Source organism: Haemaphysalis longicornis, unplaced genomic scaffold (genome assembly GCF_048455015.1).
Source record: "Haemaphysalis longicornis isolate Haplotype H1 unplaced genomic scaffold, Haemaphysalis longicornis Haplotype H1 scaffold_29, whole genome shotgun sequence".
NCBI classification, from domain to species: Eukaryota; Metazoa; Arthropoda; class Arachnida; order Ixodida; family Ixodidae; genus Haemaphysalis; species Haemaphysalis longicornis.
This window is the reverse complement of record NW_027526331.1, coordinates 1,652,188-1,669,785: the sequence shown is the minus strand read 5'-3', so window position 1 is coordinate 1,669,785 and position 17,598 is coordinate 1,652,188. Positions and strand designations below refer to the sequence as shown.

Below are 17,598 nucleotides of genomic sequence, written 5' to 3'. Positions count from 1 at the left end.
TGCAAAACGATGTTTATCCGCAAGACAAAAACAAAGGGAGAGCTTGTAGACGGGCTGCACAAAACATGCAACTCATGACCGTAATCACAAAATTCAGCGATACACGTCGCATGCCATAAATGGAAGAACGCGAAACCACTTTGCATATTCACGGAACGAAAAGTTCTCACAGCAACACTTCAGTTCGCATTGTCCAACAAAATAGGAAATATGCGAGGGAAACCGTTCACGTTAATTTCCAAGAAACAATTCCGGGGCAGTGATGGCCTGCGGTTAGTACTAGTAGAAAGTCAGCACGAAAAAGAAGAAACGTCGCACAAGGAAAGGCAAGAGTGGAATCGGAACGCACGGAACGATCAGGTGATACTGCCAGACTCGCTCAAGATACACGGCCCTCAAGGGGCAGAGGGACCCCCTCAAGAAACTTGATCGCTCATCGCTTGAGCACACCTCTGCGACGAGCCCTGCGCTTCTGTTCACCGTCGGCCGGTTCCTGCGTCCGGTATGGGCCCTGGTGGTGGTGGCGGTGGCGGCACGGGCTGTGGAGGCGGCTGCGGCGGAAGCGGTGCAGGCGGCGGCGAACGTCGCGGTGGTTCTGGTGGTTCTGCTGTGGTCACCTGAGAGCTCGGCGACGCTGCTGCCCCCGCTTCCAGCTCCTGGGATTCCTCGGTGGGCGATGGCAGGACATCCGAAGTAGCCAACGTCGCCACTCGGAAGGGCCGCATTTCGGGCACGAAGCTCTCCTCCGCGCTGCCCTCCTCGGCAAAGGAGCCGCACTTCTTCGGGGACGGGTAGATACGAACGCTGCGGCCCGAGCCAGGCGAAGAGTGGTGGGATGGGCTAATGTGCGGCCGCAATGGCGGCGGTTCGATGCCGCGTTTTCTCGGCGAGGTGCCTCCCTCGGCTGCGCACAGCTCTCGCGGCGCCCGTCTCTTTTCCGGCGAACCCCTGATGGCGAGAGGCCTTGGAGAAGGTGACCTTTCGAACAGGGAGACAAGCCTCCTGCTCGGCCGTGCTGTGGGTGACTTAAAGCTGGCTGTGGCTGCTCGTCCAGGACTCCCGGGCGACGTGCTGGGAGCGGGGCTGCCTTGCGTCGGTGGTCCCGTGGTAGAGCCAGGTGCGCCGGGCTGATGGCGAGCTTGAGGATCCGCATGACGTGCGCCGTCGTCTCCAGTTGACCCATATTCGGGCTCTTCGCTCTCGGATGGTGGTTTCCTACCTTTGTCTTCTTCCGACATGATGACGCTTGGCCTGCGGATTTACTCTAGGGGGGTGGTTCTAGGGTCACTACGGTCTTAATGTAACAGTACAAGCTTCCCAAAGGTGTCGGGTGCAGCTTCGAAGCTTCAGAAGTCGCCGTATAGTTCGTCTACGTGGGTTGTTGCGGTCGTCGCTCAAACTGAAGACATACCCGGTATAAAGTGTGGCCGTGCCGTAGAAAGATCACAAGCCTATCTGCGCCTCAACTCAGCTTTTTAACTTCGTTATGCCAACGTCGCAAGAAGTAACGCGACAGATTAGCAGTCGGCGCATGTGGCAGCACACCGATTTCCCTCATCGAATAAGCATGCTTGAAATCTTGGTCCCACGTTCCAAATAAGCCGTTGCCTTTAATTTAGGCCTTGTGTATTTCCAGCGTCACTTCGCGGCTGATAACAATCGTGTTTTGCGCAGAATGCGCCATCAAACAATATCTTCATTTCACACACTTACGGGAAAGAGTGAAGAGTGATGTTCTACTTTGTCAACGCGGTCAACGCGCAAGCGCATCAAATAATCCATAAACGCGTTGAATAAACGGTTTGGCGGCGCCAGCCAGATAATTCCGCGCCAAATCAGCATACATTCCTGTTGATAAAGGGGTTGTCTGCTCTGTGTATCCATTCGCTAAGATTCAGAGCCCGTACACAGGCTTCAGGGTATGGGCGTGGATTTCTTGTGGTCAACGCTCATAGTGTTTGCTTGATTGTTTCACTGATTGAAAGCTTGGCGCATGACCTTGCAGTGCTTCCTGTTGCATTACGAATTTCCGTTCATAAAGAGTTGTGAAATACCAAAATGTGGGTATGAGGAGCGCTGTGGGTGGGCAGAACTTAGATAGTGTAAAGGGGCCATGCAAAAAAATGGAACCTTGTTTACTTTGAAAGAACTAGCCCTTGGCAACTCATTCAGCGACATTCCAGCTACAAAACATGGCTCTTTAACTAAAAGAAAAACGTAAGACATTAAAAAACTTCCATATTTCGCGCTACAGTGACGTCATCGGGGCCAGCACTGAAAACATGGTTATAGGAGCGTTAACTGCGCGTTAGAATTCAAATGATGGCGTCACGCAGAAATACGAGCCCCACTGCAATCGCCCAGTCATGTTGGCAGGCGGTCGTCAATCGCACAAACAAAATTCTGCGATGCCATACGCTTTCTTTTATGCCTGAACTAGCTGTCTGAAGTTTGCGATAAAATTGGCAGCATTGTCAGCAAAACTCAGGAAATAACACTCCGACAATTACAAGCAGGCACGTATACGTTCACCCTGTTCGAATGAATTTATTGTTTCCCACGCAGTACACCGCGCTATGCAAGTTTTGTCCACAGCTAGGTACCCTCCAGCATATAATTGTTGAATGCGCTCACAACCCAGCCCTACCACCCCTCTCCACCTGTTCCTTTCCTGAGCTGTGGGAGACACTGTTGACCAGCTGTCAACCGGAGGACCAGACTCTCCTGGTGACACGGGCCAAGACGGCGAGGGCAACGCATGGATTCCCGGACTAGGGTTCCACTCTCACATTTGAGCTCATTAAAATGTTTTCTCTCTCTCTCTCTCTCTCTTCAATGAACCAAACTTGTATTTTGTCTTCATGGCCCTTTTTACAGCAGAAACTGATGGGCACGTTCCGGAGCTCCGTAGCTTAGACCTAACGTTTCGCTTTGCAGTCTTGCGATGTAAACCCGTATCTACAGCTTGAAATCACGATTATGATTTGTATTTATCTAAGGGCACAGCGGTAACGAAGGGAGAGAGGGCCGTATATAATTTGAATAAATGTGGGGACAAAGTAACCAGTAAACTTGAACAGGTAATTAAGCAAAAGTGAGATGGCTTAAAAGACCGAGAAGTTGGCTGGTGTATACGGCCAGGTTGTGGTTATGGGAGATATGACATCAGCTCGAAGAAATAAGTTTCTGCCAAAAAAAATCACAACGATGACTATACTTCCTAATGCGAAATTTTAGATACGAAGCATCTCTTGCTCTCGCTTCTGTCTTCCGTCGTCCGTCCGTCCACACCTCTCCCCCTACACTATAAAACGAAATAATAGAGAGTTTTAGCAGTCCGTATGCTCCGGCCGTTCCGTTCGTTACGTTGCTACCGGGTTCTCCGGGACCCGACTGCGCATGCGCGCGCACGTACCGGGTTCTTTCCGTGTAGTGAGACGGAAAACGTGTTTTAGCACTCCGTAGCGTCGTACCGTTCGTTCCGTGTGACGGCTGATTAGCCGAGTTGTTGCAAAAATCCACACGCTAAAAATACGTAAATAAACAACGCAGTTTCCCCTAAAGCATTGCAAATCTAAAATCGCGCTCGGCCGGACGCATTGTGAGGCAGGGGCTGCGGCGGCGGCGACGGCGACGGCACCAGAGCGAGCGCAGGTGACGACATGGTCGCGCGCCGTTCACGTGGAGGAATGGCCTTGGCCTTGCCCGATTGAAGCGCGAGACACATGTACGATTGGTACACGCGATTCGTATGCGGCTGATCGTTACGACTGTCACCACGACTAGTCGTATACGTGAATTTGAGACACATGGCCCGATGCGGGTGTGCGATGCCTCGTCGGCGCCGCTAGCTCCGCCCACTGTTTTTGCTCCATGGTCAACTACAACGATCGCTGAGCTGAATTTGTAGATTCCGCGCGTTTGTACGCAAGAAATGGATAAAGCAGGCAATCGGGAAGCGTTTTCTGCATCGGAAGCAGTCCGCGTACACGCCGGTCGCGCCTGCCAGCTCGGCACACTCAGCGGCTCGAACCGGCGCAGACCACGGTAGCAACCGCTTGTCGCTGCTCTTCCGAATCAATGTGATCGCTAAAACGAAGTTCCACCTGCGAGAAAGTAGGTGTTAGTGTGGTGAAAAATTGTGCTAGGGATTGTTCTCGGGGCTTATTTTAAAAGCGGCGATCAGATATCTGCCGCGATGCAAGCCTATGCTGACCGGACGTGGATGCCGCGGCGCGCGGTGCGCCGAGCGGCCGAGAGATTGCGATACCTGCGCGGAAGCATCGAAACAGGCTACGCAGATGTCTCGGTCATCGATCGCTCAAACGGCAGTTTGAGCGCTTGTTTTCATTGCGGTTGCGCTTGTTTTCACGGACAGGCAAGGTCGGCGTCCCGGCCATCGAAGCCGCCGCCATGGACGAGAGCAAGCTGCCGCACTCCCACACGGGTGGCGTGCGGCCCATGAGCATCGAGGGACGGTTCGCCGACGAGAGGACCCGTCTGTGCGGAGAGTTCACCGATGCCGACCGCGCCTGGCGTAAAAAGTGGCTTGAGGACCAGCACTTGTCACCCAACGAGCCCCGTCACGTGCCCGAGTTAGAGAGGGCGCTGAAGAATCCGTTTCGCTAAGTAATTTTAGGGACCTTACGTTTCGCAGGTTCTACCGCTTCCCGATGGATTACATTCTCGGCCGCCTCGAACCGTTTCTGGGTCCCACGGCGACCCCCGCACTGCGCTGGGTCGTCCCCAAGGTGCTGTTCATATACGTGGGCGGCCTGGTTCTGATGTACAACTACAAGTACAATCAGCACAGCTGGAAACGTCACAGCGGGCTTGTGTTCCGGTTTTCACGGCCCGTCTCGCTGCCCGGCGACCCCGACTGGCCCAGGCCTGCCGACAGGACGAAGCCGTCGGACTATGCAGACTACGGCTTTAAGGACAGGGAGGCCCTTCGCAACTAGCGTTGCATGAGCGTCGATAGCGCACCGCAACGATTTACTGAGATGCAGAGAATAAATGCTAGTTCAGTATAAAGTTTCACATGCGAGAAAGGGGTTGATAGTGTGGTGAAAAGTTGTGTTACGGATTGTCATTCGCAGTTGCACAGATTGCGGCGACCAAATATTCGCCAGGACGCTAAGCCTAAAGTTCCCAACACCCGAGCCGACCAGAGCAACGCAAGCCGGTTGCGGGCTCCGGATACGGTAACACGGAAGCAGAGCGCCGGGAGAGACGCCGGCAGCGTACGGAACAAATGGCGCATGCGCAGTCGGGTCCCGGTAAACCCGGTAGTAACGTAACGAACGGAACGGCCGGAGCATACGGACTGCTAAAACTCTCTAATAGTTAGCGGCGCCCGGTTTCGATCCCACGACTCTTTGGCCGCGACGGGAGGTACGTGGCGCTCTTCCCACTGCGCTACAAAACGTTTTTTGTCTTTATTTATTTTATTTACATTTTCACAAGTCAACGATCTAATAAAAAGCGCCTGCCATGTTTTGGTTGGCAGAAACTATTATAAACATCAAATGATGTCAATTTTTGAAGCACTGGCAAAATTCCCGCGTCAGGATTTTCCACTTTGTACAACTCGCACAGATAGTTCATTTTTCCCATGAAATATGCGCTCACAGTTTGCGCATTGACATCCGCATGGCGCACCGCCATTCGAGACCGCCAGATACTATACAATCCTAAAAGCATAATCATATCATGCGGTACATCGTCTTCATTGTTTACACTGAGGAACCTGATTCCATAGGGTGTCACCGGATGCTCCTTCTTTAGGGTTTTCATGAGGACGTCCCAGAAGAAAATGGCATTCCAACAGTCTATAAACACATGTTCTGTAGTTTCAGGTTTTGACAAAGAACGCACAAGTTGTTCCAAGCAACAAAAAGATCTCGCTCTTCCATCCATGTTTTCACAGGGAGTGTGTTGGTATGCAATTTAAAAAAGGTTTCCACAGAGGCTGGGATTACCATAGCTTTCACCCTGGACAAAACATCCTTTCTTCGGCCTGCAGAGTACACTGCTCGGTACAGAGGTACAGGAAAGAGAATTTCTTTCAGATCTTTTTTCAAACCCTTCCTAAAAACATTTGAAAGATTATCCAATGAAAACCGCACAGAAAGGAATCTAACTGCGTGAACTACTTCTTTCAGATAACCTGTAATTGTAGACCATTCCTCGCGGCATGAAGAAACGATGAACTGCGGTAAAGCATTGGCAAGTGCAACTTGAAAAAAATTTCGCTAGGAAGGGTCGTTTGAGTCTCTGAAGAACATAAAACGATTAACAATTAGTCTTACGTATATATGCGATAGCCCGAGCCCTCCCAGCTTCACTCTTTGAAAAAGAGAACTTCGGCTCGTGCGTTCCCATGTTAAATTCCAAATAAAGACAGCAAAAATACGATGCAACTTACACTGCGCTACAAAACCGAGACAGGAGCAAGTGCTACGAACGCGCCTTATGTCATTGACTCATTCAAACTACGTCAAGAAGCTACTGATACAACGAAGGCACGCGAAGGTGAACGTCAACGGAAACAACGAACCGAAAACTTTAGAGGAGGATGTTGAATTTCCCGTGGGAAAGCTGTGGCGGGAAGCGCCACGCGCCTTGCAGCTCAACCAGACAAGAGGACGAAGAGGGCGGGCAGCGGGGTAGGAGCGTGAGCACGCAATAAAGAAAGACGGAAACCAGGAGGTGTTCGATCAGGTAATGCCGGTGTCGGTCTCTTCGCTGTCTCTACATGGGGGTTCACTCTACGTTCCCATTCGTGCTCCGATAAATGAAACAACATAACGGCAACACAATGAAACCTACATGGAACTCCTATGATGCTTCGCATCCTCCTCATGGTCCCCCACGGGAAGATAGTGCAATTTTTGCGCTGCGCAAACCGCAGTCTTCTCGGTCACGGCGCATATCTGCTGCGTCTCAGGAAGTCATCGCGTGATCAGCAAAAGCACGGTGGGGCGTGTGCGTGCTACTCTGCTGCTATCTGGAAGCGCGCCGCCGCCGACGGCCAGCGCGTTGCAAATCGTGTTTGAACCTTCTGCGTACATTTCACATGGTTCGTATTAGAGGTGAACGGAACAGCGTCTGGGGAGAGTGTCAGGGGGAGGACGCTCCTTAGTGGCGACGCATTTTTTATGCGCCTAAGATGAACGTTATGGAATACTAACTAGCCCGAACGCAAGCCCTTCTGCATGCAAACCACGGAGCCAGATCTGCAAGGGACAGACTAGTGTCTTGCAATGACATCACGCAACATTACTGCCTCTGCCGCCGGGTCTAACCTCCGGCGGAAAAAAACCTAACGAGAAAGCACACATCTCACGCCTCCTACAAAAAACACCTTCCCAAACCCCGCAAGCCTCACACACAGTCACCCGTCCCTATACCCCACACCTGATTGCCCCTATGCTGCGCCCCAGCCAATCTACCTCACATAATATGGGCCTGCCCTCAAAATAGCTTTCCCTTCATCACATCCGAGGAGCAGTAGGAGGAGGCGCTGCGTAGCCCGGACCCAGGCGTGCAAACCACCCTGGTCGCCCGAGCTACCGACGTCGCCGCTCGGCTCATGCCTGAGGCCACGAGTATCCTCTGGCCTAAGGAGATACTCAATAAAATGTTTTCTCTCTCTCTCTCTGCATGGAGAAAGTGTGAGGGGGAGGCAGTGGGAGAGATGACGCCGTAGCTGTGCGTGCCGCCCACCTCCTCAGCCTTCTCCAGCGCTCCACTCCGTTTTCTTTCTACATTTGCTGCTTCGTTCACTCACGCGGTTACGAAACTTTGGGTCGTCGGCTAAATAGCAGGATGATGAATGTTTTGTCTGAACAATTCTGGGAAGTGTTTGCATCGGCTTTTGTTCAGTGCTTTGCATTCACTTAATTTGGTCGGGTATTACGGATAGGTGTTCTCTGCACCTGCTGCACACCTGTCTTGACGATAATGTGATAAGGAACCTGTGGCTAGGCTGCCACAGCGCTGTTTAGCGCTGCTAGAAGAATGCAACCGTACCAACTAGCTCGACTTTCGTTACTGCTACAGTTTGCTGGTGTCAGGGTTGTGAGAGGGAAAGGGAGAACGAACAATCTTGCAGCTATTGTTACCGTGTATAAACATCTTGCAGCTGTTTCTATCGATGCACGGAGTCAATGCACATGACCAGATGTATGTGTATATAGGTGTTGTTTTCCTTTGAATACATTTTACTTGATAGTCAGCGCCTGTGTTTGTCTTTCTTTGTCCCCGTGATTTTGCTTTCATGCCCGAAGCAGCTCTTTCCTCATTTCATGACAGGTTTCTACTTGTAAATTTGTTTTTATCTCAGATCTATTTGCTAAACTGCTTGTGGATGTGCCTCTTGTTGTATCAGGTACACGTTTGGAAGGTATATGAATTCAAATTAACCGAAGAAAATGCATGTTCCCGACTCCTTAAAGTGATGTCAATCGTAACAAACTCAGGTATCGCCTTCCCCACATAGCCTGCGATATTTGCTTTGCGTTTTCGTGTATGCCGCTTTTTTCCCTCAACTCTGACTGCCCACTTTCTTCTTCATGCTGCAAGGTTCCCCCTTTTCCACGCGTCTCCCATTTTCCCTTCTTTTGCCATCGAGAGTAAGTCCTTTCCTTTTCTTCCTTGTATTCGTTTTATTTAAATTAATTCGTTGATTACACTTCTTCGCCATTTACCTTGAATATGCATGCGAGATTTCCGTGAACCCAAAAGATCACCATCTTTTTGTCCTTCATCAGCACCGTCGTCATCGCCGTCATCGCCACCGCTGTCATCAGTTTCAGTTTCAATTTCAATTTATTATACAGATTCTGAAGGTGCAGTGCATGATCATTGATATTACATAAAGAAATCCTAAAATGTGGCACTGCGGCGGAACCTCTTGTAAATAAATGATACGAAATCACAACAGAAGGAACTTACAAAGCAAGTACCAAGATTATTGCAACATTCTGTTGCACAAAAAAGTGTTAAGATTCACAGCAAAAGACAAGGACAGCGTGAAAAAATGAAAACGAAACTGATGGTGATGGTTGTTGCGTGAGATCAGGCGGGGTTAGCCTGGATGGATATGCCGGCAATTGCTCCGCCCAAGCTCTTCCCAATTAGTTAATGTTAGGGTCCTTTCACCACCAGGTTGGAAGTTCCGTCTCCTGAAGAAAGCTTAGTAGAAGGCGCGACACGTCTCTGCACAGCATCCAATGTCCCCTTGGGAAGACGATGTGGTCCAGGGTGTTGTGTGGGGCTGCCAACTTTCGAATCGCTGAAAGCTTTGCAGTCCGCTCGAGATCATGCTCTGGGCAACACATTACATAGTGGTGTACATCCCCTATCACTGAAAAGAAACAGAAGAACAGAGCTATGTGCTTAACAAGGTATAGGTTTGGGCGAGTTGGTATACCCTACTTGAACGTTCAGTGCGCAAACTACAGGAAGACGAAGTAAGAGGGCGGACAATGCACAAACTTGAAACTAACTTTATTAGGAAGAAACGTGTTTATACATACACCAAATAATCACGTCACCTTACAAAATCTTCCACACGACACTGCTGGGGAACGTGTTCAGTCTGTTCAGTCATAACAAAGCATCACCTTAACTTAAAAAGTACACTTCTTTCTCGGTGAGCGTGAGGGAGAGCATACTCAAACAGTTATCACCGGCACGTGTGATCTCATGTGTCTCAACAATCTCACGAGTCCGTTGACTCCTGTGTTTGGCGATAATGCTGCTCTTATGAAACAAAGGCCTACAACCATGGTCACGACAGTGGGCGGCCAAATGTCCAGTTGTGCCATTACGGACGTTGTTGGCGGGCTCAAGCATTCGTTCGTTGAGGCAACGCTCAGTCTGCCCAATATAGCTCTTGCCATAATCCAATGGGATGACAGACTACACTGTCACTGCAGTCAAAGAACTTGGCCTTGTGTTTATTACCACATTCACGTTTGGCAGTGGTACGATAACTCTTGTTGCAGAGAGTGGCAGGTTTGTGTGGCGCTGAAAAGATAACGTTGACGTCTGCATTTTCCGCAATCTTTTCCAGACGGTGGGAAACACCGTGCTTCTAGGGAATGACGGCATATTTCTTTTTGCTCTTTATTTCCTGTTGCCGTACGCCAAAGCCCTGCTTACATTGTTTGAGCACATCATGCGCAACTCTTGTCAGCAGATGCTTAGGGAACCCTGCTTGTTCGAGTCGGATTATTTGTGCTCCCAGGCTGTCATCCATTTTGTGTGGACAAGATTTTTTGAGGCTATTTATAAAACATTACTTGGTGACACCTCGCTTTACTACCTTGGAGTGCCCTGAAGAGAAAAGAACTAATGGCTTGCATGCCCAAGGCTCGTATTGCCAACAGGTACGGCTATCAGAGAACTGTAGTTTTAGGTCTAGGAATTTTATGAAATCATCCTGCAAAAGTTCATGGTTTAATCTAAGAGGACGCAACTGTTGAGTGAAAGCAGTCAGTGTGGCAGACACACGGGGTTGATAGGAAACGGCACCATTAAAAACAACAAGATTATCATCTACAAAGCGAAAAATCCTAACAATGTTTAGGCTTTGCTGTAACGGTGGCAGTATCCGGTCCAAACGGCCCAAGAATAAATCACTGAGAAGTGCGACCACACAAGACGCGATGAACCCACCACTCGTTTGCAGATAAACGCTATCATTCCAGTTCACGAAGGTCGACTTTAAGTAGAGTGCAATCACTTTAATGAACCCCTCAGTGGTCAGACCAGCAGCATTTCGAAACTCGACAACCCCGTACCGATCAATGCTTTCTTCTATGCACTAACAATTGGTCGTGCGGTAAACTTATGTCGACGGAAAAAGCTGTGAACGTCTGCTCATGGTTGTCCTTTAAGAAGTCAGCTACCTCCTCTGATCCCTTCGTCAGAAACGGGTCATCCACATACAGCATTGCGAGCCTCTCTTGAAGAAAGCGCGCAATGGATTGCTGCCAGGTACCCTCCTCAGAGACTATGACTCGGAGAGGCCTGCCAACTTTGTGAGTTTTGGCCGAAAAAAGCATTTGCAAACATCAACCTTTACTCTTTTCAACCGACTTGGTAGGTTATTCAGGTAGAGCTAATTGCACAGTTTCTTGGCCGCAGATCTCACCTTGGAAAGTGATACATCGTTACGGCAGATGAACACGCTTTTTACGGTTTCCTGAGCTTTTCGATCGAAAATGTCAGCCGGAAGGTCCGTTAAACCACCCTCTTTACCTGCAGGTAGGGCACATAAGTTTATTTCTTTTATAAAGCTAGCGACCCGCTTTACAGACACACTGCTTTATACTTGCTTATTCCGTAACCAAACATCCACACCCGCTGAGACACAACGAGAACTTCCAACATCAGCAGCTCTCTCAGCTACAGTTCGGACCATGTTTAAGAGTTCTGGTGCCGACATTCTAGGTTCCACAGAGTACTTTGGACCCAAATTCAGAGCCTGTTTGACATATTCTGGTAGGAAAACATTACCTTCAGTGTGCACATTGTTTGCAGAGACTTTGCGTGTTGCTGACATCGAGAACCTGAGTAGTTGTAGAACGGGCATCCATAAACATTCTACCGTATTGTCCTCGGCAGAGTTTTGTTGATGCGACAGGTGCAACTGTACCGAAGAATGTGTTAAGCGATGGTACTGGCGCGACTAAGGGAAATGCTGGAAGCGAGGTTCCTCGACGACCCAGAAGAGGCCGACGCAAGCCTGCGTGGTTCGCACAATACGAGATATCTCGGTAACGGTGCGCTGCTGCTTTTCAAAGGAGGGGATTTTGTCACGTGACTAAGTTCGTGATCATGCCAAAGGTGCCGTACTAGGTTAAGGTGAGTAACTCCCGCCCTCATCGTAACCCGCGGAACCACAGCTCGGCTATATATGCTGTGTAAAACGAACAAAGGGGCTTTTTCTGTGGGTACGACTGGCGTGCCTGCGTCCCTCTGATTAGGTCGTGGCTCGGCGTTCGCGTTCGTCAGCTACAACAAAATTAAGGAAGCTCACACTGACACGTAAGACTAGCGCAACGACCTTTACTCCTACATTGTTGCTATAAGATGAAGCTTCATTCATATTTTTGGAAGTGATAATGATTGGACATCATCTTGGAGGGGCGTACGCTATGACGTGTCTTTCTCAAGCGTTGTCACGATTGCGGCGTACGCTGGAGTCTTTCTCGTTCCGAGCAACTGTTGCCACGATTAAGGTTAACGCTGGAGAGTTTTTTTTCCAATCTTGGCCAACCTCCCCAAGGGGGTATGCTTGACTTGACAAACGTGCCCAGAGGACGCTGGGCGGTCGTTGCGTGGCCTGCGCTCACGTGCGCCCGCTCGCGTGCGCCCGCTCACCGATTTCTTGGTATTTTTTACTGCGGACCCGAAAAAAATTACCATTTGCTAAACAGCTTCGCCGTTAAAAACAGAAACGAAATGAACGTCGAGAAGACAGAAAAAAGTTGGAGAGGGCAGGCAGGTGTTATGCCCCCTATTGCAACCTGAAGAGCAGGAGGCACCCATTGGGACCAGTGAAGCCTTAATTCTTCTGTCAAAGGACCAAGAAAAGCGGCTGCTGCCGCAGAAGGAGCCATTTCAGGTCTTCAGGGTAGGCGCCACGTTTTCTAAGAGCAAGGCCTCGGTGATACGTAAAAGACATTCTATGTAAACATTTTAAATAGGCATTAAAGAAGTACCAACTGAGGGAGATGAATGTCAGTGTGGCGGGAGCACGAGATCGCTCAGGAAGGATGCATTCTCCGGCAATACATAAATGCTATCGCAGCCCCAGTCTTGGTTTCTCAAACGAGCAAAGACTGGTCCATATTAGTTCTTGATAAGTCCTGCTCTGCTCATTTGGTCATAGCGTCCCGAAATAAATCTTGTTTGTCCTATGTAACGTATGCGCGTCACATTTAGCACAAAACGCAGCTTTGCAGGATTGTCTAATGCACCTTGGCGGCTACGTGCCTACTCTGTGAGTATGCAACAGTGTGCTGGGCCTCACTTTTTTCTCTAGCCTTCAGTGTGCGCGCACAGGCTTCAGAACGCACAGATTTTCTGTGGTGGACGCCCCTGGGGTTTGCGCAGTAAAAGGAAACGCCAAGAGATTATATTTCGCTTTACTTCGTGTGCAACAAAACAAATGAAAAAGCCATTCAGTGCGCGTTGTCGTCCCCGTTTGGGGTCCCACAAGACTGCAGCCTGTCGAGGAAGTCGAGGAGCAGAGTTCGGGCGCCTTCAACGTCTGGCGTCTCCTCGCAGCGGCGCAGGCGGCCGTAGCTTCGCCGCAGGCACTCGGACCAGCTGGAGCGTAGCTGCCTGCAGGTTTATCGGAACATCACTTTAAATTGAGCTTTTACGCATGTTACACTCGGGATATATTAGGAAAGCCGCAGGGCACGACTAGGAAATAGTTTGGAACACGTCGGGTGTTTGACGAGCGCTCAGATCCTGCGCACACGGGGGCGCTTCTCTTTTTCGTCTCCATCCAAAAAAAAAAAAAAAAAAGGCCGTTGCGGCAGGGAATCGATTCCTCAACTTCGTTTTGCGCAGCACAGTGCCTTAGCAACTCAGCCGTGGCGGTGGGTTATTTAGCAGGTCAGATAACCTCATTGAGTCATTTTGGACTAATTAGCTACGCTCTATCTGTTTTCCGATCTCAACGGAAGTGCAAGCTTAAGCTCTCTTCTTGCACAAAGGTATACGTGCTAAGTGTATTTGCAAAAGGCTGCAATGGCTGTTCCGCGAGGACCAACACAAGCCGTTCAGTACAAAAAAAAAAAAAAAAAAAACAGAGCCAGTTTTCTCCCAGCTTCATGAGGCTCTTGTAGATATACGTTCTATTTTGTCCGTGTCTGTTTTGTCCTCGTAGTATTCGAAGGTTCCGCAGTTTTGTCGTCATGCTGCCCTGACGTGCAGTACACTGATGTGGGCTGCCCTGGCGGCCATACTGTTTAGTCACTTGTGTATTATGACGCGTGCTTCCCTGTTGTTTTCTCACGTGAAATTTCATTGTGCGCTGTTTTTGTGCCCTTACCTACATGTTTCTTTTTAATGACTTATACGCGAATTAATACCACGGCCATACGTCATATACAAATAGCAGAACCGTTTGTCCTGCGACAAACAAGCAACGGTTCAGGAAGGCACGACAGTTACGTTCGTAGGAATCGCGTTCAAGGTTAGGCTCAGAACGCTGCAATTATTTACCGTTTCGCACCGCACTCGAGAAGAGGGTAAAATGGCAACACACGACCAGAAATTGCCATTAGTACACATTGTTTTCGTCTCTTCTTTAAGCAAGTTGCAACGGTATTTCGTTGCAACTTGTCAGCTGCAGCTTGTCAGCCATTGCAGCTTGTCAGCCGCTGCTTCTTGGTGGTAGCAACTGCAGCTGCAAATTCAAGCTTGAAGAAAAATCAATCAATCAATCAATCAATCAATCAATCAATCAATCAATCAATCAATCAATCAATCAATCAATCAATCAATCAATCAAACAAACAAACAAACAAACAAACAAGCACAAGGACGGTAAAAGGGAAACGCAGGCACAATGCTGAACCGAGAAGTTTGCAGTCGATATGAATCAACTCGCCAAATCCCAAGCAATCCGCCTTTTAGGGGCGAAGCTCCTTAAGGCGTGGGGCTGTCCATCCTCGACGTATGTATGTAGCCACCTCTAGTTTAGTTCTTGGATTGTTTACTAGATGGCGTGGCTACCTCTAGTTTAGTTCTTGGATTGTTTACTAGATGGCGGTACTTGTATATGATGAAAAGATGCGCTTGGATTGTTTACTAGATGACGTGGCTACCTCTAGTTTAGTTCTTGGATTGTTTACTAGATGGCGGGGAGCGTTGTAATAAAATCCGTTCGCTGTTGGCGCGCGCTCGGAGTCGCCCGATGGATAAGGCTGCAGATGTGCGAGCCCGCGAGGCAGAAGCGCTCCGTGAAGCTGCGCGACGCCGCCGCCAAGATCCTGCCGTACGAGAGCGGGAGGCCGAAGCGTGTCGTCTGGCTGCGCGACGCCGCCGCCAAGATCCCAGCGTTCGAGAACGAGAGGCCCAAGCGTCACGGCAACGGCGCGAGGACCCTGCCGTACGCGAAGCGGCACGGCTGCGGCGCGAAGAGGATCTCCAAAACGTCAGAGAACGGGAAGCGGCGAGAAAGCGCGCGTATCGGCAGGCAGACCCCGATGCAGTGAGAGCTCGTGAGGCGTCTGCAAAACGCATCAGGCGAGCTCAGCCCCAAGGTGCCGACGCGCGGTTTAAGCGAGGCTTTCTAGACGTTACGTTCGGTCACAGATGTAGTGGGCGAACTTTCACTGAAGAGTCACGGTTTTACCGATGATTTCCCCTCAGGAGCTTCGCCCACTCATCATCATTCACGCCGTGGATATGCTGTGAATTTTTTTCATTGTTCTGTGGCAACCTCTGGTGGCACCGCCTAAAAGCGATATGGCAGGGGGGGCAAGTGGGCCGCCACTGCAGCGGAAGGAGAATCAGGGCTGCTTTGCTGGTGTTTATTTGTTTTGCGTGAATTGTATAGCCAGCCTGAACAAACATCTGAACAAGCGAGCGACGCTCGTTTCTTTTTGCAGCGGTTCCGCAAGTGTCAGTACCGGAAGGTGGCTGTCTGAGGCTGTGGAAGCGATAGTCTCACGCCATTTGTTGCTCTTTGCTTTCTGGCTATTAAAAGAGAAAGGGGGGGACATCAGCACGCACGTACCTAATGTGGCTTTTATAAAAGTCATTGCTTGATGCTGGTATGAGGATTTCAGCGAAGGAAAAAAAATTATACGTGGCTGTTCTGTTCTTTTTTCTTCTCTGTTTCTTATCATAACGAGCATAAATGCATGTGAAAATTACTTTTGCGAGCGTTTTGACCGAAGCAAGCCAAGTCCAAAGCAACCGAAGTCCCGACGTATCTCAGAAAATTGCTTTTTGTGGTGCATTTCTATTCGTAACCGTAGTTCATTAGATTACACTTTAGATTACACATTAGATTACACTTTCTTCTTTAGAAGACCTGTCAGTTTGGAAAGTTGGCATTGGTTCATTCCTTTTTAGCAGCGGCAATATCACCGGCGAAAAAAATCGCGCCAATCCAGCCCGTGAATGTGGTTGTTAAGCAAAGCTGCAAACGGCACCCATAACGATTACCCATGTGACGTCACTTAAATTTGCTCACATCGCTCTACAAATAGCAAAACCAGAGAGAAGTGAAATGCACTCAACCACCCCATTTATTACTTCAAAGAGATATTCTTGTTAAGGTTAAATCAATGCATGAAGCATGAACGGTGCTTGATTGAGTTGTATTGGTGTAGCACAAAAGTGGAAATCTCTTTTATAAAATTAAAGTAAGCTCCAACCCGGTGTTAGACGATCTGTCTTCTCCGTCTGTGTGCCGCGGGCAGAGGCGACGAGATTTGCGGTAGAGAAGGAGGATGAGGAAGGAATACTTCTGTTCAGATTTCTGAACGGCCCAAAGTGCAGCCCTGGGGAGTGATTCCTTCTTCTGTGGGGCCGATATGCAGTCCGCGCGGCTGTGTTCTGTCCACCCGCTGAAGCCGGGTAGGTAGAGAGGGCCTGGACAGCAGCATCTCCCATTGCTCTTGTTGAGTAGTTGACGGAAAAAGAGGAGGGTGCTCAGGGCTAAAGTCGCACACCCCGATTACGGGGCGGAGTGTTCCTCTTCTGAGCAAAATTTACATTCAGCGTCGTAGCGATTCGGATACAGTAAGTGAAGACGCGTAGGCTGTGGGAAGGAGCCCGGATTGTATGAGCCGTAGGGTAGTTTGTTGTTCTCCGGAAAGTTCAGGGTAAGGCGAAGGTACGGTCTGTCTCAGAAGGCGATAATGCTGGGTTATCTCCCTGAACGTGACAAGCGGGTGACTGTCCTCGTGCAGCTCCATAGCACGGGAGGTAAAAGCGCAGGCTTGTTGGGTGGGCGTATTTGTTGCCCTCCATTGAAGCGTGAGGGGGTGTCCAGATGAGCTGAATGGAACCGTTTGGGGAGTGGTTTTTTAGCACGCGCAGTGCAGGTCAGGACACCCAACCCTACTGGTAATTCCAGTAGGCTTGCTGGGAATCGATGACTATCCTCCGAACCCCTGGTTGAGCGAGAGCCAAGGTGATGGCTGCCTCTTCTGCTGCCTTAATTTCTTGGGTCCTAAGCGAGCTACACGCAAGGAGGTTGGTTCTGGAGGTAGCCACGATGATGGCGTATTGCTGCCCTCTATGTTTGGAGGCGTCTGTGTAGATAACTGCATGATACCCACCGAGGGTGGTGTTTAGCTCTTGAGCCCGTGCTTTTCGGTGACCTTCGTCATGTGAGGGGTTCATATTTCTAAGCAAAGGGAGCATCTTTAGTTTTAGTCGCCAAGAGTCTGGGAGTAGGTCAAGCGGAGTGACATTCTGGGCTGCCCAGCCAATCTGGTGAAGCATGCGGTTACCCATCGCAGTTCCGAGTCGGACCTTCTGGTTAGAAAGATGGCCTTCTATCAGCTCTTCCACCGTGTTGTGGAACCCTGTGCTAAGCAGCATCTGTGT

At 49.7% G+C, this 17,598-nt stretch overlaps 1 protein-coding gene and 1 pseudogene across 2 annotated transcripts in view; one reads left to right on the top strand and one right to left on the bottom strand.

Annotated features, from left to right (window-relative positions):
* The first annotated feature begins 4,356 nt into the window (after positions 1–4,356).
* On the top strand, positions 4,357–4,996 carry LOC144173088 (uncharacterized; annotated as a pseudogene).
* Positions 4,997–13,146: 8,150 nt separating this feature from the next.
* LOC144173087 (uncharacterized) overlaps positions 13,147–17,598 on the bottom strand; it is a 47,734-nt gene continuing 43,282 nt past the window's right edge. For both annotated transcript variants that reach the window (XM_077701601.1, XM_077701603.1), the window contains exon 9: positions 13,147–13,362. In XM_077701601.1, coding sequence (XP_077557727.1) covers positions 13,200–13,362 — 163 coding nt within the window. In that variant the 3' untranslated portion in view covers positions 13,147–13,199. The remainder of the gene's footprint in view (positions 13,363–17,598) is intronic.